The sequence below is a fragment of the Vidua macroura genome, chromosome 19 (assembly GCF_024509145.1).
Source record: "Vidua macroura isolate BioBank_ID:100142 chromosome 19, ASM2450914v1, whole genome shotgun sequence".
In the NCBI taxonomy this organism is placed as follows: domain Eukaryota; kingdom Metazoa; phylum Chordata; class Aves; order Passeriformes; family Viduidae; genus Vidua; species Vidua macroura.
In genome coordinates this window covers 9,437,822-9,462,988 of record NC_071589.1, presented here as the reverse complement: position 1 = coordinate 9,462,988, position 25,167 = coordinate 9,437,822, and the positions used below count along the sequence as shown (strand labels likewise).

The 25,167-nt window shown below is 45.0% G+C and overlaps 2 protein-coding genes and 1 non-coding gene across 11 annotated transcripts in view; 1 reads left to right on the top strand and 2 right to left on the bottom strand.

The window, feature by feature from the left end:
- COPRS (coordinator of PRMT5 and differentiation stimulator) overlaps positions 1-25,167 on the top strand; it is a 223,557-nt gene that overhangs the window by 176,996 nt on the left and 21,394 nt on the right. The window lies entirely within an intron of this gene.
- Positions 7,760-7,831, bottom strand: TRNAT-CGU (transfer RNA threonine (anticodon CGU)). The gene has a single exon. It is a non-coding gene; the product is annotated as a tRNA-Thr (tRNA).
- RAB11FIP4 (RAB11 family interacting protein 4) overlaps positions 19,724-25,167 on the bottom strand; it is a 111,670-nt gene continuing 106,226 nt past the window's right edge. For all 6 annotated transcript variants that reach the window (XM_053994365.1, XM_053994366.1, XM_053994369.1 and 3 more), the window contains 6 exons: positions 24,678-24,818; positions 24,060-24,141; positions 23,662-23,799; positions 23,038-23,196; positions 22,560-22,703; positions 19,724-20,759 (listed from right to left, as the gene is read on the bottom strand). In XM_053994365.1, the coding sequence (XP_053850340.1) occupies positions 20,643-20,759; positions 22,560-22,703; positions 23,038-23,196; positions 23,662-23,799; positions 24,060-24,141; positions 24,678-24,818 (781 nt within the window). In that variant the 3' untranslated portion in view covers positions 19,724-20,642. The remainder of the gene's footprint in view (positions 20,760-22,559; positions 22,704-23,037; positions 23,197-23,661; positions 23,800-24,059; positions 24,142-24,677; positions 24,819-25,167) is intronic.

The following is a 25,167-nucleotide window of genomic DNA, read 5'->3' as shown; positions in this document are numbered from 1 at the left end:
TGGCAGGAGGTTCTTCTTTACCTGAGAAGGTCAGGTCTTAGGACTTCATCTCCTCTCACAAATACCTGCTGGCTGCCCTTCATGGTGTGCAGAATCCATGCACAGGGAATGCATAAACACACCCCCCGCCTGGATGGGAGCTGGGAAGAAGACTAGGTCTGCATAGAGTTCAGATGTAATCACAAGCATATCAAGTTGTAAAGCATCACACTTACACAATTCTAAAAATAATCAGTTTCTTTCAAGCTGTTTGGCAGGCAAAAGGTTAATATATTAATAATGTTTGACCAGCAATAGCCCAGAATAATAACTATGGAACAACAGATTCTGTCACTTCTGAAAATAGCCCTCTTTGGAAAAAAAGAAAACATTTTCACAAGAGCCACGAACCAGATGGAGTAGCTTCTTGAGAGGTGTTCATGAAGTGGAAGCCAGGTGTGAAACCTCCAAAGTCAGGAGGGATCTTCTGTGGGTGGGAGAGTGCCCTGCCTGCTGATGAGAAGGACATGGACCCTGTGGACAGTGCTTGGTCCAGTTGAATGAATACATGCATTAATCTGAGTCTGAGTTTCTCAATCCTGCCTGTCCTTATGCAGTACCTTTCTCTGCCAGTAGATCCACCGATTTGCTCTCTTGTGTGTAGTACTAAGCAGCATGTGAGCAAGAATGGCTTGTAGCCAACAGCTTGGTATTTTGGCATCTGACCTTGTTGAGAAAGAGACTGGATTGTCAAAGATGTTAAACTTGAACACAGTGTAACGATAAAAACAGTTGAAATCCACTGATGGCACAGGATGAAATTCTGGTCTTCATCTGTGAATATGAATCCATACCAGAGCCAAGGGTCAGAAGGGTCAGAGCCGTCTCTCTTTTTTTTTTTTTTTTTTTTTTTTTTTTTTTAGAGTCAGAACAGTAGGAATAGCAAGTTTGTGATTAAAAGTTGAGATATGTGCAAATATGATGTACTGCAAGGAGCATGTACCTGTGCAGGAACACCAAGCAGCCAGGTTCACTAAGGATGCATAGGAAACTGCAGTCCCTCCTCTGAGATCCTTACTAGAACCTGGTGGTTCACCTCAGAGCACGCATGTAACACCAGTGAGCTGCAGCCTCCAGTCACTGCTCAGACATGCTCTGGTTCTCTGCTCACTGGCCAAGGTTCTGCCTGTCCAAAGAACCTCTGGCAAATCATCCATACAAGAGGAATGCCCTACCAAAAATTTGTCCTTCATATTTAAAGCATGTGTGCATATATTGGAGAAAGGAGAAAATCACAGAACTAATGAGCTCTGATTAAGCTCAGAAATAATGGTTTCCTGTTCAAACATAGAGCTCTGTCTCTTCTTAGGACAACTACCTCATCCCCAATTGTGTCTATTAAAGACAATTACTGGGGGAGACAGATATGTGTAACCAGATGTGGAAATAACAGTCAGCACCATATGCAGTTTAAATTCTTTGGGCCTGAACAAGTTACATAAAAAAAAATTGTGTGTGTGTGTTTGTGCACTGTGGAGCAGCTGTCAATGGGGAAATCCCCTTAGCCCACTTTAATCCTACGTTCCACAATCCCCAGGGATTAAACAAATGCACTAACATTATTTACTGTAATGCTCCCTCCCTGGGGGACTTCAGTCCATGAAATCCACTCCAGCATTTGCAAGTTCCAGTTGTGAAATAGGCTCTGCACATTCTATATTTGGTAGCTCACAAGTACTCTTTCAGTTGGGCCCAGAGTGATGAAAGGACAGGAGTCAGGAATTCAGCCCAAGCAAGTCTCAAAGGGACCAGGCTCAGGCTTGGAGCTCATTTCTCACTGTGCAGGTCTTGCACAGGCACTGAGGCATTGCAGTGACTGCTGAGAGGGGAGAGTGATCACAGGACTCTACAAGATGCTTCCCTAAAATTAAGGATGCTGCTGCAGTATGAGTCCTCCCATCTATACTCTGGACATATGAAATGAGGCTTTAAATCCAGATACACCAGTAGAGTCTCACATACCTCCTGCTTCCCTTTTCCTATGATGAAATCTTTGTTCAAATTTGGGTACAATCGCTGTGAAATTAGTAACAGGGATTCCCCCGATCCAGATGCATAATCCTCACAGTCCCAACAAGGCTGTGACAGTGCAAACTGCACGCCATTGAACTCTTGTAACCATCTGGGTTCAGTTGATGGCCACAATGCCCAGCAATAACACAGACAAGATTCAGGCTCCCAAGGACCCTCTGACATACTTGCAAGGCCAGCTGATTGCTCCATCTCTTGCTTAAGCTTCCCGTCCAAGTTTATTACAGCTTCTTCAGAGACAGTAAACATTACATTCTATATTAGGCTGTCCTTGCCTTGAATTCATATACAGTTTAAATTCTTTAACTTGGGTGATTGTGCCAACTCAGCTCTAGTTTGAAGCACCACTGCCACAAAGGAGCTGGCAAGGCAGAGCACCTTCTGAGGCAGCCACTACTCTTAGTGCAGGGGATGGATTGTCTCCATGTTCTTCAGGCATAGCAAACAGTAAAACTTCAGAGGCAAAGGAGTTTCACAGAATAGCTGAGGCTGAACCTCTGGAGGTCACCTGGTCCCACCCCCTGCTCAAGCAGGGTCACCTAAAGAAGGCTGCCCAGGGCTGTGTCTGGACGGTTTTTTAATTTCTCCAAGGATGGAGACTTCATAGCCTGTTCCAGCATCAGTCCTGCTCACTTGGAAAACTCTTTCCTTATGTTCGAATGGAACCTCCTGTGCCTCAGTGTGCACCCTTTGTCTCTTGTCCTGTCTGTTGCTGAAGCTTTTGCACTGACCTGATATCTCAGGCTGGCCTCTGAGCCTGGCTTTGTCACTGTAACCACCAGGCCCTGTGCAGCTGTACTGTGCAGAATGCAAAGGCAATTCCTCTTCCTGAGATTCAGAGACTCGCTTAGGTTGGAAAAGACCTTTCAGAGTCCAACATTGCCAGCACTGTTAAGTCCACCACTAAGCCATGTCCCTAAGCAACACATACTTTAAATCCCTTCAGGGAGGGTGACTCAACCATTTCCCTGGGCAGCTCTTTCCAAGGCTTGGCATCCTTTTGGTGAAGAAATTTTTCCTACTATCCAACCTAAGCCCTCCCTGGTGCAACTTGAGGCCATTTCCTCTTGTCCTATTGCTATATTAATCCAACACCTGACTCTGCTCCCATGGCACTGTATTTACAAACATATCATTTCATCAGCTCAAATAGAATTTTTTTCCAATTTAGAGAAAGATCACCACAATAAAACTACACTCATGTTACTGCTCTTCATCCTGCAACAGCTTGCTCACTGCAGTGAACTCCATTCAGTGGTAAAGGCATGAGTATACACAGACAAAGAGAACCCTGCACACAAACCTTCCAGGCCTAGGCTCTGATACTCTTTCTAATTTTTTTTTTCATATAGTTTACAGCCAGGAACATAAGAAAATACCTGAGAGGGAGTCAGGGAGAAGAGCAGGTCTTCTGTGAGCAGCAGGCCCTGTGCTGCTGAGGTTAAACAGGCTGCAAAGAAAGGATTAGTAATCTCCCATCCATCCATCTTGCTCCTCCTTCCCTGCATAATTGCAGCTCATTTGAGACACACTGCCTGGAATGTCAGCTCGCATTTTTTGGGTTCCCCAGAAGCAGTAGGTGCCATTCAGCACACTTTCTTAATCTAAAATGTGTTTCACAGGTTCTCTCAGGAAGCTGAGCACTGCTCTGCACTACACCAGTGACGACTCCCACTCCCTCTCGTGGGTGCCCTCAGAGCTCATTCACAAAATCATGCAGCTGTCATTCCCACTGGTACCCCTGAATCTCAGAGGAGCAGCAGCATTGCTGTGCTGGGCCCTCCACCCATTCTGGTCAGGTAGGAACACCCTGACCTGTCCATTAATATCTAATTACAGATGACAGTAGCAACTTTGAGGACCTGTGTAAGAGTTGCTACTCCTGTAGTAAAGCAAAAATACAACTAGGTTCCTCACAGGGGAACTTCCCAACTGCTCCCCTCACATTTCTGGAGAAGGGGACACCAATAACTCTGTCCCTTGAATACAGAATAAGGATTATCATTCTGTCTTTCCTACAGTGACAGAAACAGTTTTCAAGGGGAAAAAAAATTTCTTATTTCCTATCTCACTGTCATTTTTTAAATTACTGAATTCTGTAGCATTCAATGGATTACTATTCACAAACATGTACCTGCTCCTCTGGCAGAACAAATCGAGTAATTTCTGTTTCTGCTGGAGCCTTCGGCATGCAGACAAAAACATTTTTTATTCATCAGTGGTAAAAGGCTACAGCCATTTGACTTTAAACACAGACATGCTTCTGGGCTCTCTTCCAGGAAGTCTGTGTCACCCAGGCTTTAGATCAATATGTTTGTCTGCAAAGTCACCCTTTTGATCTGTAATTTTTCATTTTGACACAAGAAATGCCTTTTGGTCAAACTTCAGCAGTCCATTAAATTCCAGGCATAATAGAAATGGGAATCACATTGCTGTAGCCATGCAAAGATTTCCACAGTTTGGGGTTTATTTACTCATGGGTTAATTTACTCTGCCATATATTTGGGACTCAGACAATGTTGCAAATACTGTTCTGTGCCTCATCTGAGCTCACTGCTTCACCCCAGTTTTGGGTGGTCTCACTGGCACTGGCAGCTTTATAAAGCCCTTTGTATGTTTAGTTGTCCAACCTGCAGGAAATGTTGAGGTTTTGGACTGAGCACATGGAGCATCCTCCCACCCTGGTCCTGCTGTTCACCTCAGAAAGAGGGGTCTGGGCTGCTGGGACAGTGCCCCACAATGAGAGGGCAACTGTGCCCGGCCCATAGCCCAGCTGGCTCAGCCTGGTCACCCCTGGCACACCGCGCTCTGTTTGCACAACTCAGCACAGGCCTTTTCTTTCCAAGGTCAAGGTTTCAGGGCTTGGGTGGCTGATTTTTTTTCCTCACTCTCCTCCCCATCACTCCCTCCCCGCCCCCCCCCTTTTTTTTTTTTTAAGGTGCCAGCCATCCCATGGAAAGATAACCCAAAAAGCAGAGAGGTGGGAAATCAATCCAAAACTTTATTAATGGGAGAAGTGGGTCTGCCCAGCTTTTGGGACAATCCCCCTGCCTGGCTTCACACAGCAAGGTCCAAGCAAGGCTTTCCAATTATCTCACTGCTATTTCTGACCAGACACAGCTCCTGCCGTGTTCCCAACACCCTGGTTTTTAGTTGCTGAAGTTTGACCCAAGGGAGGATGCAACAGACACTCAGGAGAGTTGCAAAGTGCTGAAAATGTTCATATAATCCAAACTAACCCCATTATTTTCAGTCCTCATTCTCATCTTACCTTTCAAAAGCAAACATTTTCTGTCAGCCTCTCAAAAGCACATAACTCAGAAATACTGCTAAAAGTGAAAATTTACAAGAAATACTGTTAAAATTGATTAATTTTTACACTTATTTTAAAGCCATCAGGAAAATGTCTGGATTCTGAATAACTGGTTTGTCAAGCAAGAGAGGACAGGGAATTCTGTATTTAAATATGGCCAAGAATTCCAGCAATAACATATCTTTTAAGTACATTAATTGTAATATGATTTTATTAGGTAATTAACAGAGGCCTCATTTTAATCCTCATTTAATAGCTCCTCATTTCATAGAGGTGTTATATTCAGAGAAAGGCAGCTCAGTATTTTCTGGAAAAAAATCAAAGCAACTCAGAAGGGCCACCTAAAAGATTTTATGTTTTCAGTCAGGACTTGTGTCCAAAATAAACAACTCTTTCCTCAACCCACCAAAAAACCCCAAGCCAAACCCATCTCCAGCACAGCTATGATCAGATCATAAATGCCTTGATTAAAGTTCATTGGCTGGCACTTCAGGACTTTAGCTACTAATTAAAGCCAAAATCAAATTTATTGCCTGAGTAAGAAGAGGGGGCAGGAATTTGGGAGGTGAGCAAACACGTGACCTGCCCAACACAGCCCTGCCCAGAAGACAACAACAAGGGGAGGATGGCACAAACAGAACTGCCTGTCCCTGAACAGAAAGGATCCCGTCGTGGTGTTGTTCCAGAAGCGAAGATGCACAACAGCAATCCTGGGCCAAGGCTTTCCCATGGGCCTCTCCCTGGGAATTCAGCAGGAACCTGTGAAGGACCTTCCTCACAGACACCCAGGAGCTAGAGGGAATATTCCAGTTCTGCAGAGACTGAAGTTAAGCAACTGGTGAGCTGCCTGGATGTGTTATGGCCACAGAGAACAGCGATGCCAGAGCTTTATTGAAATACCTGGTTCACAGTCCTGGGTTCATGGCACACGTTTGGGCAGGACCTGACTGCTCGAGTTTACAGGATGGGAAACCTGCTTCAGGGAGAACCTCAGTTTCACAACTGGTTTCAACCAGAAACAAACCCACAGAATTCTAAAAATCTCTGCAAAAGCAGTAAGATGGCTTTTGAACCAGTAGAAACATTTTGGTTTGACATTCCGCTGTGAAATGATGTAGGGGGAAAAAATAAATCAAAAGAGGGTGTTTCAAAGCTAGAACTTTCGTACTCAAAAACCTCCAACAAAGGTGATGGGATTTGACAGCACTCTATTTTGCAAGTAAAATAGTGTCTGCATTTTCCTAAACAAGTTCTAAACTGCATTTCCTGCTTTTATATCAAAACATACTACAGCTTGTTTTGTGGCTTGCTAATAACATCCTGCACAACCATTTTGTACAGACCTCCCCAAACACCTCATGCAGACACACTTCCAGTCCCTGCTAAGAAAGGCAAACAGCCTCCTGCCCAGTCAGGTCCAGGCCAAGTGTAGCACGGGAAACAGCAAAACCAGCTTTTTCTTAAGCATCAAAGGAAGCAGCAAGTTGTTTCAAAGAGGCTCCTCTGCTCTGCCCAGATATCTGGCTATTGCTGATTTTGCAATACAATGACTGTACTCTTTACATATTTTAAGCTGTCTGAAAGCAGCAATAACCAAAGTGATGTTATACAGAGGCAGCAGAAATGCCCTCACATGTGTCATGCTTTGCAGACTGATAGCTCAAGAACCAAGCAATTAGGGTAAATTCTGGCGTAAATGGTACAATCTCACGGAAAGGGTGGTCAGACATTGGAACAGGCTGCCCTGAGAAATGGTGGAATCGCCATCTCTGAAAGGGTTAAAAGATGTGGATGTGGCAGTTGAGGACGCGGTTTAGCGGTGGACATGGCAGCGCTGGGTTAATGGTTGGACTCGATGATCTTACAGGGCTTGTCCGACCTTACCAATCGCATGATTTTAACTGCACTATGCACTTGCTTGTTCCAGGATTTGGCCTGTCTACCTGTGAGAAGTACATCAAACCCAGCACGTACAGAGAAAGCACCAGGATTCCTCACACCGGGCGCACCTAACACTTGCCCTGCAACATCACAGCGCAAACATCTGCTTTGTCTTAGCTGTGATTCACCCAGTTCAGGACACAGGTCCAGAGGCAAAGCGCTGAGAAGTGTCCTCTACAAGAGGCTTTCTGGATCTGGGGGGGACACCGGGCTGCACGATACTACTTGCGGGCTCCCAACCAGCTCTGCGGCACAGACACACGGGAGTCGGGGACACTCGGCCGGGCGCACGGTGGAGCTTCCCCCGTGATCCGCAGCTTCCTCGCGGGGCTTCGGGGCCGGTTCTCCGACGCTGACAGCAAAAATAAGCCGCAAACGAGGCGGCGTCCGCGGCCTCCCCGTGGCGGGGCTGCCAACGCACTGCGCTGCCTCGGCAGGCACGGACGGGGTTCGAACCCGCGATCTTCGGTTTACGAGACCGACGCCTTACCACTTGGCCACCGCGCCCGACGGGCTGGCTGCACCTGCGCGCCGCCAGTGGAAGGCAGCGAGCGGCGCGGGCGAGCCGGGCCGGGCCGGGCCGTGAGGGGACGGGCCAGGCCGGGCCGGGCCGGGAGGGCGGCCCGGGTCGGTGGGATCGGGGCGGCTGCGCCGTGCGGGGGCTCCCGCGGGCACGTACGGACGCGGGGCGGAGCGCCGGGAAGGGGAGCGTGGGCGAGCCCTGCCCCGCCTGCAGAGCTCGGCATCCCCTGCCCCGCGTCGCTGCAGCGGCGCTCCTCGGAAAGCCCTTCCCGCTGCCGCCACCCCCGCCGTGTCCCCGGTGTCCCCGAGCACCGCTGCTCCGACACCGCGGAATCCCCGGTGAAGCTTTGCTTTCCTTCCTCCCGGAGGAACGCGGTGCATCACTGCGAAATCACGGGGCTGCCTCGGGAAACAAACAGCAGCTGTTCGGAACGAGGAAAGTCCCGCCAAGCTCACATCTCCAGCTCGGCAGTGCTCCGGCACCTGCTCCCGGTTTGGGCCCGGGGAGGATCCCCCGCCAGCCCTGCGGCACCGGCGCGGTGGGACACATCTCCCAGGGCACGGCACATCGGGGAACGGCGAGGACTGTCCCGGCACGGCACAGCTCAGTTCCGGCACTGCCACCCGCCTCCCTGGGAGCCAAACAGCGGCGTTTCCACCCCTTCCCTTGGGACAGTATCAGGCAGTCTATGTTTCCTGATATTCAAACTGAATTTTCACGTTTTTCTTCAAACCCATTATGTTCTGTTTACATAGTCAAATCATAAATACAATACTGCATTATTAATATTTCCTCCTTTGGGTTTCCACCTACCAAATATTTAGTCTTATGGCTAACACTTGGTTAAAACCCAAGAAATGAATCAGCTCTCATTTTTATCACCACTAGCTGTAGGGCAGGAGGGAAGAATTTGAAGGTTGTGGTCTTGAACTATTATTTAGCTTTGCATTGAAATTTTTCATCCTGGTTTCTAGTTTGGGACCAATGTTGGGCAGCAGAAAGTAATCTGGTATTTTTTTTGGCTTACATATTCCTCCTGAAAACTACAAGCCAAACCAACCAAACAAAAAGCAAAAAAATCCAGGCACAGTTAGAACCAATCCGATATAGTAGAATCACTGTTTTCACTTTATGCTATGAATTTGTAACTAGGCCCCACTCTCTGCTGAATCAGATCTGAGTTACACAACCTTTATTACGGGGATTCAACCTGCGTTCACAATGTGTTCCTTGCTCAAAGAAACCAACCACGTGAGGCCTGATCAACTCATTTCAGAGAGAAACAGTTGCTTTCCTGAGGGTCCCATTTTTAGGTCTTCATATAAATACTGCACCAAACCTATCCAAAAATGTGAGGTTTACTTTTTGAGGCTACAGTCATTTGGGAAGTCAGCATCCCAGCGATATTCAGATCCTGAAAACAGCAGCAGAATGGCAGGAGCTGCTGGGGTTGCAGAACTTGCAGATGTTTTTCGGCCATGCCCTGCACCCTCTGGCCCTGGACTTTGCATTTCAGGCAGTGAGGGTTGAACCACATCCCTGAGCACAAGACAGCCCTGGCAAGGCTCCTCCTCCCTCCCCTGCTCTGGCAGTGTGATGGGAAGAGCCCGGCTGTTTTCTGCTGCAGGGAAGCTCTGCTGTGCTCATGGCCCAGCCCTGCTGCTCCCTGGAATGGGGCCACTGAGAAGAGGCTTCAGGGCTGCACCTTTAATCCAGATTTACACAGTATTTCCAAGAATGAAAGCAAGGCCCTCTGCTGCTGCTGCTTTTCTTCAGGGCATCCCCCCCATTCACTGCTGTGCACAGCCAGAGCTAAGGGACAGGCTTGGACAGGGATTATTTCTCTGTCACTTAGGACAGACAAGTGCTCAGGCTGACCAGAGGATTCCTAGAGGGCTGAGAGCAGCCCTGCCCGGTGACTGCTCAGGTTTCAAATAAAAGCCTGAGCACGTTAAGAAAAGCCACAGGGTGGCCAAGAGAGACAGTGCTTCACAAAACACAACCAGCAATTTTCTCCAGTACAGCAGGGAGAGAGCAAGCATAGTCTTTCAGCAGCTGAGTTACATTACTTCTGTTGGTGCCACAGCCCAGCTCCTCTGTCTTTTCAGCAACAGTCTGTACTGGGGTCATAACCCCTGTTACATACTATCACAATACAAACTGCATCCTCTGTCTGCTAAGGCACAAAGATCCCAGTGTGATGGAAATTCAGATTTAAGCACCATGCCAGAGGACATGCTGACATATGATCATTGCAAAGTTGTTTAAAAATCACCCAATATAACCCAAATAGTTATACATCTGGGACAGGCTTCAATTTACTGGTCATATGCTCTAGCCTTTATTTGCATCCAAAAAGCAGTTGGCTCTAAGGACAAATTTCACCCTGAGTAACACAAGCTACGAGAGTCCCTGCTGCACTGCTTGTGTCAGAAGACATTTAGAGTGGAGTGACACATCCAGATCCCAGTCTGCCAACAGAGACTCAGGACAACATTGAAACATGGCCCATCACGAACAGTGAACAGAGCAAGGGAAAACATCAAAGTTGGGGCTTTGAGACTGCTATGCTGAAGAAAACGTGTCAGCCAAGACAACCTGAGCAGATCAGAGCCTGCTGCCAGACTACAGGAGCTGGCTGATGTACTCCCTTGGTGCTCCCATGAGATGTATTTCCTCTTTGTAACAGTTCTCCTTGTCACTCCCCAATTCTCTTGCAATCTCCTTCTTACTCTGCTACTACCCCAGTTAGCCTCTGTCTGCCTCCAAACCCACTTTTCCCTCCAGATGATCAGAGCAAGGCAACACCTCCCAGGAGCTCTGAGCTTTAATTCCTGATTGTAAAATGACCGAAGGGTCTTGTGTCTCACCAGCCCAGTGAGAACAGCATAATTTCCTAGAAACTATTACAGACTTTGTGGTGGTGATGATTCCTGCCCCCAGAGTAACAAGTGACTCACTTTCCCACTGTGTCTTTCTTGTGTACTAGCAAGTAACTGCTGTGCAAGTAGGTCAGTAGTACGGCACATTAGACAGAGCTGCTGAGATTTGGGAACAAAACTGCTCCCTGTCTCTCTGGTAAAGTGATTTAGCATATACAGCAGGGAGTTTTCTTTGAGCCTGCTGTTATAAATCTGAATATTCAACAACTTATTGCTGAGAGGAATCTGGGAACAGGGAGCCTGAGAAGATAACACACAGGTACATTGCTCCATGGATTATTCGTACAGTATCTTTGCTCTGATTCCCCAAATATCCCCCAAATATCTGTACCCACTGTGAGAAAAGCTACCTCACAACCTCATGGGATGATACTCTAAAAGACATATACCAGGTTTAGAGACTACTGTCAGTCAAATGAAAGATGTTTGGTATAGTATGATCACTTGAAGACCATCAAAATATTTTTGAAAGGAAAAAATTTGCCTTGCAAGGCTGGAAGTGACTAGTGAAGTCTTTTCAAAATTCCCTTTCTTCTTCTACCTTGCTCCAAGCCCAGCTGGAGGCAGAGATCTTACCACCTTAAACTCTGCTTTGTATTTTAAATAATATGCCATAGGCTTGGTTCCCTGGCTTTACACTCTTCATTACCTTTCACACAGGTGCAAAATGGTCATATTTTGTTAGCCCAAGGACACGAGGTGACACTGGAGGTGCAGGCTGGGGGTGGGAGCAGCAGCTTCTCAGGAGTCAAACTTCAAACCCACGTAACCCCCTGTGGAAACACATCCGTGACCCACCGTGGCTATGTCAGGGTGGGCTTTGCTGACATTCCCAGGGTAACCCTGATGGCTTCATCCAGGATGCTGCTGGGCAGGTAGGACAGGGCACGGAACTGCACTGGGCTGCTTGAGGGGACACCTCACCCTGGAGCATCCCCAACACGTAACAAAAAGGCTCCATTTTTCCCAAGTAAGGAGAATCCCGCATTTCTCTGGGCTGACAGTGTCTGCCCCTCTGCCAGCAGCATTCCCCCAAAGCACTGGACCCCTCTGTTGGGCAATGTGCCCACAGACACCAGCCCAGGACTGGCTGCCCGCGGGAACCCGCCCATGGCTCACTCCCCTCACCCTACACAGACCTTGCAAAAAGCAGCCTGGGACCTAAGCTGCTACTCACTTGTTATTCTTTTGTCTCCAGCAGTTAAAATAAAGCCCAGAGAAGAGGCCAACAGGTCTGGTGGTTCAAACTGGAGATTAAAAGAAAAAATTACCTCAGAGTGTCGGTCGAGCAGGCCCTGGGCGTGTCCTCCACCATCACACCTCACACAGAGCCTGTTCCGCCAGCCACGGGGACGTGCTGAGTCCTGGCCTGAGCCCACATCAGGCTGAGGGCGTCCCCTGGTCTGCACACGTGGCACCTGTGACAGGTCCTGGCTCCCAGTCACGGCCAGAGGCGTCCCAGCACTGTCCTGGTCCCTCATGGACAAAGCCTGTGGTGCTGCTCTCAGCACGGCCCCTCCGGGTACACCCGGGAGCCTCGGCCTCTCCAGGGGCTGCCCATGGCGATGTTTTCCCTCAGGACTCTCCCGGGGAAGCTGCTGCCTTCGGTTTAAGTGTGAAACTCCCCTCAGGACATGCCCTGGGGTGATCACTGCTGGCCATGCCAGGTCAGACTGCCCCAGCACCAGATCCCCAGGACACAGCTCCAGGCTGTACCCTCCCCACAAACAGCTCACTGCTCCTCAAGGAAGGAGCCACAGCACGTGCTCATTAGCTACATGGGTCAGTAAATAATTGTATTTAAGTCACATAAAAAAGCTGGAGCCAAAAAGCTGCAAACAGCTCCCAGCTGGAGTTCCCATCAATTGAGAAGGGCAGTGCTGTTGGTGGAGACATTAATGGGTTGGTCCTGTGAAGCTTGGGCTTGGAAATTTAACACAACTGTGGATGTCAGGTAAGGCATGTACTGAGCAAACATCTTCCCTGGTGCCATCTGTGTAACTTAGGCAAAGTTAATGAAGTTGGTGTTTGGGCAGGTGAGAACAGAACTGGGCAATCCTTCTTTAAATGAAGGACAGAAATAAAGGTGGACCAGGGAGGAAGGTAAGGAGGGACATTGAATCAGTCACCCACCACAGACAATGCTTTAGTCATGCAGGGAAAGCAAATAATTTATTTACATATCTGATTGTACATTACAGCTACCTGAAGGACCCACATCAGCAAGGACAGCTTTATTGTTCCCAAAAAGTATTTCAAGAAAATACAGAGAAAATAGTGTAATGGCACATTGCAACAGTACTGACATCACTTCACTGATGTTATAAATTACAGAATGAGATTAGAAATAGTCATATGCCACTTTTGCTGGCTGCTTTTTTTCAGTAATAATGGAACAAGTGAACTTTGCTCATTTTCATACCAAGCAGCCTTTGAAATAAAAAATAAAACCACCTCCTTGCTTCTAAGGCAGCTTTATATTCTGTGAAATGGGTGTCAAATTCAGTCCAAAAACTTCTGCTCTGTGAGAGTGGAACAAATTCTTTTATAGATAAAAAACTTTGTTTTTTGGAAGATTTAGGGGATATAGATGATTTTTTTCCTTGAGACTTACCACAGTTTATTATCTCACTGTGTCTGGGGGCTGGTAAGTGGGGTATTGATATACAACAAGATGTGAGAGAGGGAACAATTTGAGGATCTCATCAGATGAGCAGGGTCAGCACTCCAGAAACAAAACCACCAGCTCAAGAAGAGGCTGGAGGGAGGGAAGGACACTTCTAGGACCAGGGCCCTCACTGCCAGTTACAGATGTCCAGGCTCACAACGCATCTACACAGCTTCCCAAATGCTGTGGGAGAGTGCTGTGCTACAAACCCCAAGGGAAGAAGTTTATTCAGCATCTGCCAAAATGTGAAGAGCAAGACACTCAATCTCTCACATCTACAAGATGGAATGCAGATCCAGGGTCTGTCCTTAGAAAATGCTGCCAGAAAAGCCAGGCAGGGAAGACAAGGAGTAACTAAAGCATTTTAGGCACTCTAAGATGGAGAGTCTATGAATTGGTAATGCTATTTCTTTTTCCATTTCAATGGTCAAAGTAAATCACTTGCCTGATCCCACAAAAATAATCCCAGAATAGAAGTTAACCTGAAATGGGCAATGTGTTCAAATGAGGTTTTGGTCTGGTGCCCATTTCAAGTATAAAAGGAAGCAAATTGGCTTTAATGGAAATAAAAACTATAATCACCAAGTCAGGACTGTAACATTTAATTAAGTGTTTTATTATTTTGAATTAACTTAAGCCAACAAGTGGATAGAGAATTGGTCTCAAAACAATACTGAAACAATAAATCTGCAGAGTGTGTGTGACATTGCCTTACACGAGACCAACCATCTGACACAACATTCCTAAAAGAAGACAAAGAACTGCTAATTATGTTAAATTTCATTTGCTACGTAATTTAGACCGTGACCTAGTGCTTCTAAAAAAACCTGTACAAAATGAATATTTTTTACATCTCAGAGGCACATGAATACAAATCTGATCTATTTTATATATACACATGTACATTACAAGAAATCAGATGATAAAAGAAGTGTATATAAAAAGTGTCCAAAACCAGATGATAAAATGTGAAAATAAAATGTATCCTCACAACAGAGAAGTAAAAGGCACAAGTACTAAAATATGTAACCATGCAAAAAAAAGTGACTAGTCTGTGCAACAGAGAAAAACAAATGGCTCTCACAACTGATTTTACAGTAATTCTCAAAATGTCTCAGCATTTAAATATGTATCAGTGCAACATATACTGCCCTGTAGTGTACTGAAGTGTTCACAGGATACTAAATTCTTGGTTCTCTTTCTGATGTCCTTTCTCCAAAGCCAGAATAATTTAGCTATGGATAAGGTAGTAAATAAATCAGAGCTGATGCTGGGGAGTGTGAGTTCATCACTGGGAGGAGGAGTGTCTGCAGCCCCCTTACCCCTGCACAGATGTGTCCCCCAGAACAGTCACCTGCCACCTCTCACTGGGGCACAGCAACTCTGAGGGGTTTCCAGGGTATCACTGTGCCTAGAACAGTGACAGCAAAGCTGACAGCTCAGGTGTCACAGCTGCTCCACTCACAGCACCTCCATTCCAGGGCTAGGTGTCCAAATTACATTGCAGAAGCCCGTGTTTGTTAATGTTTTCATTAGGTTTAAAGTCTAAGTAAAAACTAATCTGTCTAACAGTATGTTTGACCAGGTACTACTTTTGCAGTTGAACAAAAGCCCCAGACGGAAGCCAGCAGGCTGAAGCCCAGAGTGCAGAGAACAGCAGGAGCCCTGTCAGCTGGCTCCACACTGTGGCAAACTGTGGTAGCGTGGCCCTGCCTGCAGGTTTTGCCTGCAGATCCTCACGGGCTGCTGCTGTCACCTCTGCGATGTGCTGGCCACGCTGAGCTGCAGGCTGAGCCTCCAGAGTGTGTCAGCAGAGCTGCAGTGGGACACCTGGACAGAGCTGAGGCACATCCCAGGGATCCCTCACCTGGATCACCTTCAGCTTTACTCACCTTACCTGCTTGTATACCATGAGAACCAGCTACATTTTGTCATGTACATGGGACACAGCCAGTTTTCACAACCACAAAAAAGGCAAGGACAGGACTGGCCTAGTATAAAGACAGGACTGAAATTCTTGCCTTGGGTGCTGATGTCACACTGAAGCCAAGAATATAGAATTTGTCCCTCCCATCTGCTCAAAGTGCTGCCCCTAAGGCACACAGACACCTGACAGTGGCTGGGGACAAGACCAAGAGTGTAAATGTCAACAGAACACTGAGGAAGAGTCCCAGAAAGAAACAACTGTCTTGCACATCGGAGTGATTCCCAATGCATTATGCAGATTGACAGGATTCAGACCCAGCACTGACTGCAATCTTCATCAAACTCTAAAGCAGAGTTTCATTAACTAGAAACCCATGTATGATTTAACAGCAAACTGCTCCTAGGATCAATATTTTGAATTCAAAAATACTGAGATGCAAAGGAACAAAATATCAGAACTGTGGAACTATGTCCTTTAAAACCAACCAGTCATGATTTCTTGACAATGTTTCTTGAGTAACAAATAACAAGAATACAAGCATTGCTGCTTACACCAGGAGCTGCTCAGTTAAAGTCTGAGTCAAGTTTTCACTTAAATCAGTATAAGCCAAGCCAATGATTTGGCAAGTGTTTGATCAGCTGCTACTTCCTTCCTTCCTTGGAAAAAAATCCCTCAGACCACACCATACAGTATTTGTTTTAAGAGAAAACCACTGCATATTCACTGGCATTAAAGAATGTAAAAAAAGCATTCTTTTATTTGTAAATTCTAGTTCTTAGACTCATCACATGTCACAGGCACTATGATGCACAGACCAGTGAGCAGTGCCTCGTGTAGCAGCCCACAATGTGTGTTTATCTATCAGCTTCCAAGCCCTCATTTACAAACCAGATTAGGGAGTCCAAATACTGTTGGTCTAGATCCTCTCTGGAGAGCAATGCAGTTCTACCAAAGTAAATGGAGCATTGCTGCACTCAGACAGCAAAATATTTGTTGATACACATCCTTGAGAATTAATAATGCTGTGTTCAACTCCCTACAGAGCTGGCTGAGAAATACCTCAATTTTTCCCGAAGACCGTGAAAGGAAAGTTGGCAACAAAAGTTCATTGGATGCTGGGTTTCTTTGAAACTTCCTACATATTTGCATATTTAAAATTCCTTAAAAATAGATGGGATGCTTACAGTTCATCAGTGTTGCACCTCAAGAAAAATTATTTAACAGCTTCAGTCTTGAATAGAAGCTATTCAAAAAGCTGAAAAATCTTCTTTTAATGTCAAAGCAGTTTTGAATCAGCATCATTCAGAACTAGGCAGCAGCTGAAGACTGAAGTCTGGAAGGAAGCAGCCAATACCAGAAAAATCTTGAGAGACTACTAGTTTCAGGTACTCTTTAAGTGCAAGTTTTGAAAGAGGTAATTTTTCTGCAGTACCTTGTGTGGGATTAGCCTGACCAAGGGTAGCTTCTAGTCAAAATCGTCTTTTTTTTTTTTTTTTTTTTTTTTTCACTGTCCAGAAATACCTGTAATGGTTTGCAACAGGTTTAACTAGAATATCATTTAGCTTTTCAGAATCTAAGGTCAAATGAACTAAGGAACAGATCACGATACGGTACCTGGGATTGTGTTTGCATCCCCAAGGGTTAAATAGAACCACGGGTTTGATACAGGAGCGTTTACTGCATCTGTGTGTTGCTAGAAGGACATGATACCACATTTCTGTGTCTGAAGTGATTTACCTAGGGAAGGGAGGCCCTTGTTCCACCAACAAGGCAGGCTGTACTTTCCTGGCCAGCCTGAGAACACAAAGGATGTCCACAGCAAAGAAGTAAGAGATTTATCAGAGAACAGACAGCAAAATTACTGTCTCCCTATTTGCAACACCTGTCTGTTCTGCCAGTGTCTGTCTGACACTTGATCAAAATTTGCACTCTCTGCAACACTGGTATCAGATTACTCTTCTCCCTGCCCAGTGAGCCATCAAGTGATCCTTTATTACCAAATTACCTGCATGTCATAAACCACAATAACTTCTCTTCTGGGATAAAAGGCTTCTCCAGGGCTTGAGTTGCAAGATAAGTCGGTCTAATATCTGCAGTTACTCAGTCAAAGAATGCAATTGCTAATTAGTATTTTTAGAGGTGGATACCTTAGAGGAAAATATATCTGCCAGTGAAATGCCTCTCCCACCTCCAACTCACATTATTTGTCAAACATAGTAAGTATCTGGATATGATTTCCACAGTAACAGATGGCAGTATCACACCGAGGGCCCCACAGGAGCAGAAGGATACCTCCTTTACACAATAAAACACAACTACAAACAGCACCAACATGGTGGTGAGACATCTCTTCAAATGCAAACACTGGAGCAAGGAAGAGCTTCTAAGTACTTACACAGCTGGGTACAGAGCTGAACAAGAAGTCCTGTAACTTTTAAGAAATTTCCACTGCTGGTACCCTTGGCTAAATATCCCTTTTGGGATATCAGCCAGATTCAGTGACTACTTGTCACTACTAGTGACTGTTCACCTCCTACGTAGAATTATCTGCACAAAAACTTGGCTATCAGTATAGTAATGTCTTCTGCTCTAGTCCATGGGCTTTGCTTTCAGTGAAACAGTCCTCAACATTTGCTGATGTTCCACCTTAATGGGAATGGGCTTTAGATCATTGAAATTTTGAAGCCAAGTCCAGTTTACTTAAAAATAACTAGGGGAAACATTCAGTCACCAGCCTAAGCTGCAACAGCTTCACTCTTCTTGAAATCCACTGCACGAGAGCAGCACAGCAGTGCAACACAGTTAGCTGCAGAAGCAGGGCTGCTGGGTCACCTGGCCCTGCGAGTCACAGCAGGTTTGCAACAGTCCTCTGACAGTGTGGAAGAGTTCTCTATGGCTACAAAGAGTGAAATCTCTGGCACTACCCACAGACAGCACCAGGCAGAGGGAAATGCCATCACTAAAGTGCAAGTGAGGAGTCCTGCAGACAGGAAGCACCGAGCTGGCTGAGCTGTTTCTCTCCCACCTTCTGGGTGGCACATCCAGAAGAAGCAGCAGCTGGGAAAGGTGGATGTGTGGGGCTTCCATGGGGTTCCACCTACTTCTAAACAAACAGAAGCTGCTGCAGTGTTACATCTTACACTGTTCCCAGGTGGCAGAAGAGTGTTCTTTAAATCCTTTCCTCCAGATTACCCCAGAGCCTCAGGAACCCAGCCCTGTGACATGACTGTTTGAACCAGACTGTCCCATTTCTCACAGAGCACTGCAGACCTTTGTGCACTGGGCTGTTGTGTCCCTCAGTCTTCCTCTGGTTCCCCTCTCTTTCCAGTTACTTAACACCTGCCTATGCAGATACATAGAAACCATCTGTTATTATTTTCTTGCCTTCAGGAAAGCCTGATTTCAGTACGTCCCCTGCTTCTCATCACTCCAGTAACACATCACTGAAGGCAAGAGCACAGAGATTGCAGAAAATATATATATATATATTTACATCCCTAACTGAATACGGTTTTATGTATTCAAATTCAGGAAAAATGCATCACATATACACACCAAGATACATCAAGACACTGCCAACAGCAAGAAATACACAGAAAAGCACATTCATTGCTACTGTAACATTCTTCTGGGGAGTGTATTCAATCGAGGAAACATCTCTATGCACTGGGGAAAGCCAGATACTCCAGCTGATTTTTCTGTGCCAGTTGGTGTGAATCAAAAGTGTGAAACTCTTACTTTAAAAAAGTGCATGAAATAAAATTTGTTTTTAGCATTCAACTACCCAAACAATTCCATAAGTTCCTTATGTAAGCTACATTATTAAAAACATCCTAGCCCTACAGTATAGATCCAACTCTGGAAAACACAGGCACATGTTGAAGTCATCCCTATTTAAGGCAGCATTTAAGCATACGCTCAACTTTAAAGCTTAATGTTCTGTCCCACTGACGTCCATGAGTAGATGCAGCACACACTTAAAGTTAAGCACCTGCACAACTGCTCATCTAAATCGGGATGTGCTCCCTACTCAGAGCTTTAGATATGCACATGCGTGCTCAGTCTGGACTGGCAACTCCTGCAAGATGAAGCTGTTTTTCTTTTTCCTGTCCTATAGGTAGAAGCCACTCTGTATCAGACTGTCCTCCACTGCTGTGCCAGGAACCAGCCGTTCCTCTGCACAGCCTGCCCAGAAAATGCCATTCTCAAAGGAGTGCAGCTGTCTGGGGTGGGAAAGCAACTCAGCATGTCATGGCGAGGGCTGGTCCTCCTCCTCCCCTGAGATGAGATATTTCATGCAAATATTTTGTTGTTGTTGTTCTGTTTCTTTTTTTTTTTTTTTTTTTTTTTTTTTGGTAAGAAGTGGAATGTGTTCCTTCAGTGAAATCTTTAAAATCAGGGTGAGGGGAAGGGGCAGAATCCCAAAATTCATCTTAATGGCCCATGATATACCCCTGAAAATAGGGGAACATATTTGAAAAGCTCTTTGCCTCAATGCTACAGGGACCCTGGCATAAAAAACACACATGCACACACACTAGAGAGCAGGCTAAGAGCATCCGAAAGCAGGCTTCAAAGTGATCTTACACGAAAAACACTTTGTGCTGACAGTGGCAAACAAATGGATGGTGATTTTTCATAAATAGCAAAAATTCTGCAGTATCTTCCTTTTCTTCCCATTTGTATCTTTTCCCGAATTTTGTGTGTTTTTGTTGTGGTTTTTTGGTTTTGGTTTTTTTTGGGCTTTTTTTTTTTTTTTAAATCTGATGTGTGGCTTAAGTACTAAAACTAAATCAAATAGCAAATTACACAGTCAGCACCAGTCAGGAACTGAACCTGGGTATGTGAATTGGTTTGTGGTACCCAAATTCCTGGAAGAACGAAGAAAAAAATTCTTGCTCCTAAAGTTAGGGCCACATCCATATGTTTCCATTGTCTATTTTTACCTTTACAACTAGAGGTAGAGTCATTTTGTCCAGTATCTAAAACAGCATGATCCAGTTATATTGTTATTACATTAATATACAGTATCCATCTCAACACAGGTATTGAAAGTGCATGGAAAAAGTCTAACCAAGCCAATTCAATGACAAATAACAGTGTACCAAACATCATATAAACACACCCTCACACCCACACTCACACCTAGTGTGTATTATATAATTTATAGATTCATTTACAGTATCAGAGTGCTGCTTAAATCCAGTGGCATGTGCAGAAATATCAGGCAGTTGCTGCTTTTCCTTCTCATATTCTCTTCAATTCTTTATTTCCAAGATAGATGGATTGTGGTCCAGGATTGCCAAAATTATCTTGTCCATATACTGTCGCAATCTGTAATTTATCTCTTCCTGTTCTTTGAGGGCTTCCATGAGCTAAAACACAACATTTTCAAGTTACTCCTGAAATATTCTCAGTAGTTTATGTTATAGCCTGAAATTGAGACAGGTGAGAGACCAGTGCCTGCTCAGGACCAGCAATTCCTTTTGTGACAGGTTTAATAACTCCAGCTCCTCCCTGTATCTGTATTAGAAACAATTCTGAATGTTACAGACCTTTGCTGTCAAAGAAGGTGGTGAACAGTCATCTCCAGGGATCTTCTGGCAAGTCATCTGAAACAAGTTCCCCATCTAACATGCCAATCCACCCTGCATCCATACCATGGATCAACTGCTTCATCTCAGAGCAAGGGCTTCATGATACTCAATTTTTTTCATAACTACTGAAATCTAAAGGTGTTTGCATGAAAGACTGTTGAACAGAACAAGCATTTCAGTGTTTTGCACCAGGAAAAATATGTGCTTCCTCTGGATCACGTGCATACTCTCTCTCAAAAGAAACCCCAAAACAACCACTACATACTCCACGAGAACAACCCAAATGTTATTCAATGTTCTGTATTAAATACATGTGTTTCTCCAGATATTTGGGCTTGTAAAAGGCCCTTCAACCTCTCTAAAGATGAAGACTACTTTACTTTTTATCTCTGAATGTTTAATGTCAAACTGACAAAGCTGCCAAGGCATGTCAGAACCCCAGATCCTCCTGAAGCTCATGTTATTTGCCTGTCCACTTTCATAAGACTGCACAGAAGTCCCACCCTGAATCTGCAGATTGTTACCTTTGTTCTGATCATACTGGGAAAATGGCACAATGGGAACAGTTTGTGCAGGTCTGTGAGGTTTTCCTAGTCTGGGCCACAGCTTTCAGGCACTTTCCTCCTTTAAAGGGGGCATGTTGGATATGCCTCACATGAGCCAGAGCCATAAGATTGAAAGAGACAAAGTCAGATTTTTCTTGACAATAGCAAAAGCCAGTTTGCTTTTACCTAATTAGAGATCAACAAGTAAACAGCCTTTCTTCACAATTCTCTGGTTCAGCAAGAAATTAAGTTCTCAAGTATATAATTCAAGGGCCTTCACTTCAAGGGCCTGCCCAGGAGCTAAGGCTGACAGGTCAGTCCAGTACAGACTGGGTAAAAAGGACTTTTCTGTCTCACAGTTTTTCTTGATGAAGAAATGGGAAGTTCTGTCTGGAAGAGATAGAGCATCAAGAACAAACTATTCCTTTGATCTCCTTCACCATTAACCTTGCCTGGGAGCTCTCATGTATCCATTGGCCTGATCCCACAATCTGTCCTGGAGCTCAGAGGAAGCTACACCAGCTGGACTCAGCCCACAAACAAATGGGTTTCCCAGAATATCTTTCGAAGCATTACCAAATTACACAAGTAACACAAGTTACTTTCTCCAAGAATTCAGCTCTGGTACAGGGAATATATAGCTCAAATATATAAGTGAGAGCTTGTTACTGAAGTAAGATAGAACTAAATCTAGAACACTAAGTAAAAATTGAAGTAACTATCAATGGCCATTTTTGTATTAATTTAATGTCATACTCTCACATTACTCTGCAAGATACAAGATGTTAGAACTGCAAAACAGTTCACTGAGATTGTAATAATTCTTTTTTTTTTTGAGAAAAATGGAAGAGGATACCGAAATGGAAATAAGGATACCAAAACAGTGTTAGATTTAAGGCAACCTCTTGAACTCCTAGCAAAGCAGAATTTTCTGTTGTTCATTTGTCAACTTCAGATACTTCAACCTTGACAGTTAATTACATTGAAAATTGCATATTCTTGGATGTAGTACCTGATTAGAAAAGCACATTACCTCATCTCTTGATGCAGAATCAATTTCAGCAGCCAGTGACTGGGCTTTTGTTTGCGTTGCAAAGAGGTTTTTAGCTTCATAAAGACTGAGGCTTAGAATCTGTCCATTAAGATCATCATTTTGGTCACGAAGTTTCTGGTTCTCCTATTTAAGCATGAAAAGACATTGTTTTTTAAGTTCCTCCTACAAGGTTTCATTAAAAAAATATATATTTTAACATGGCAGGTAGCTTGGATGACATACAGCGAGGCTGCAGCTGACAGCAACTCTTGCCTGCAGTGACAAGGCCTCCCTGCCTCAGTTTTCCTGGGGCATAATTTACATCACCAGTGCAAAGAAGTCCTGCACAGATGCAACGAGGCTCTTGTGCTTGTATGAGAAAGAAAGGGACAAAATCTGAAGGCAGAGTGGTTGGGCTTACATTTTTCAAGGTATTCCTGTACATTTGATGTGGATTGAGGGGCCCTTCCCTGCTCACCTGCTTCAAGCGTTTTATCTCATGCTCCATTTCCACCTCTCTGGTTTTGGCATTGAATTCACTCAGGCTGGAGGAAGAGCTTCTCCCACGTCCAGGACGTTCACATTCCAGCTTGTACAGCTGCAGGTGCTCCAGTTCCTTCCGCAGGTCTTCGATGAGCTGTGGGCAGCAAACAGGCCCTGTCTGTGCAGCCCTCCCTGCAAACAGCCCCCTCTGTACTCGGGCAAAAGCACTCCCTGAGCCTGGCTGAGGCCACAGTCCTACAACACAGCCTCTTCTTCTTCCTTTGCAAGCACAGGTCCCCTAAATGGCCCCAGAGCTGGCAAAGGCTGTGATTGCTAAGCTTCATCCACGAGAAGCATAATTTCCCTTGCAAACAGAGAGAAACATTAGGGAACACAGTTCTCAAAGAGCTGTAAACTCTTTGGGTCAGGGATTGGCACTTATTAAGTATTCTTGCAGCTTTCATTGCTCTGTGGGCAGCCTTCCCACAGAAACACAATCCAGCAATAGCTTCACTGGATGTGCTGTTCTCAGTGCTCATCCTGACTGCCCATTCCTTCTCCCTGGGGTTTCCATGCAGGTGATGAGACTGCCTGGTCTTACATCCCTCTTCACACTTACCTCCTGTGTGGCTTCCCTCTCCTTGTTGAATTCCAGCCTGTTCTGCCGCAGCTTGTCCATCATCCTCTTGTACAAATCCATCTCATCCTTCAGTCGCAGACTTGTGTCCTCCAACCTATCTGACATGCGCTGCCTCTCCTGGAATGAACAGGGAACTTCAGGACAGGCTGGCAAGAGCAGGGCACAGCTCAGCTTTACAACAGGAACCTACAGACATAGCTGGCTGTAACCTGCCTTGTGTCTCAGGACGTTCCTGTCCCTAAAGGTGACCAATGTTCCAATTCCATTAATTATCTTGTTTAGGGAAGGAAAATTTAAGAAGCTGGGCCAAGCACTGTAAGAGTTTGCTCTTACATAAACTGCTGTTAAGTTGCTCAAGGACTCGGGAGTTTTGTTACCTCATCCAATCTCTCTGTTTGGGATTTCAGCCGTGTGACAGTGCTTTTCAGATCACCATTTTCTTCTTCCAGTTGCTGAACCCTGTGTTAATAACAAAAATCTTACAGCAAATACCTCTTCAAGAATGCAGACATGCAAAATAGCATGCTCTAAAAAGCTATCTCACTTGCACTTGATAGAAAGACCAAATAGGGAAAATCTTCCTAATCATAGCACTCTCTAACATGTGTTTTTGCTTGTTTGTTTTTAGGGCCAAAAATGCTACAGACCCTCAGGTTCTCGTGCTCCTAACAACAGGTAGCTGAAAAAATGTAAGTTGGAAAAAACAAATGCAGGCACAAGTGTTTGCTAGAACTGGTCACAATTCCCTCCTTGAATCTGTGCCAAATATCCAGTTAAGCTGTCTACATGGGCCACGTGGATTAAAGCATTAATGTAAAGCATCCTCCAAGCTTTTGGGCATTAGACATGTGACTGCAGAGCTACTCTACAGAGCTGTCAACCTGCCACCATCTGTGCACTGTCTGCTGGTAAACAGCCTACATTTACAAGCAAAGTAAAAATGAAGAAAAGAGGACCTTTTGCCCTGTTCAAGGTGGCACCAAGATGTTTGTTACCTTGTATTTAGCAGTTCAATTTCGGTGCCTTTCTCTTTTTCATACTTGCTGTAAGCTTCTCTATGTCTCTTTATCTCTTCTTCCAGAGTCTGTTCTGCCGATGTTTCTTGGTCTTTCAATAATTCCTCTAGCTCATGAACTCTAAGGAAATGAGATCTCATTTCAGTAACAGCTTCAGAAGCAAATTCATTGCCTCTCTCTTTCCTGCCTACTCCTTTGTTTCATTCTAGTTCACCATCTCTTTTGGCATTTAACCTCTCCCAGTATCTCTCATATTTACTAATAAACACAGAATTAAGCAGTATCAGTTAATGTAGTATTCTTTCAGTCTCATGAAGCTGGGACTAAGACCCAGCATTCTGCTCTTGCTACATGCAAGGAAAAAAAAACCAACCAGCAGGGTAACCTCTCTTACAGCAGAAGAGCTTTCTCTTGCATCTCTGTCAAAACCACTTGTCTGGAGGCCTCCTCTTGCCGAAAATTCAGCAAG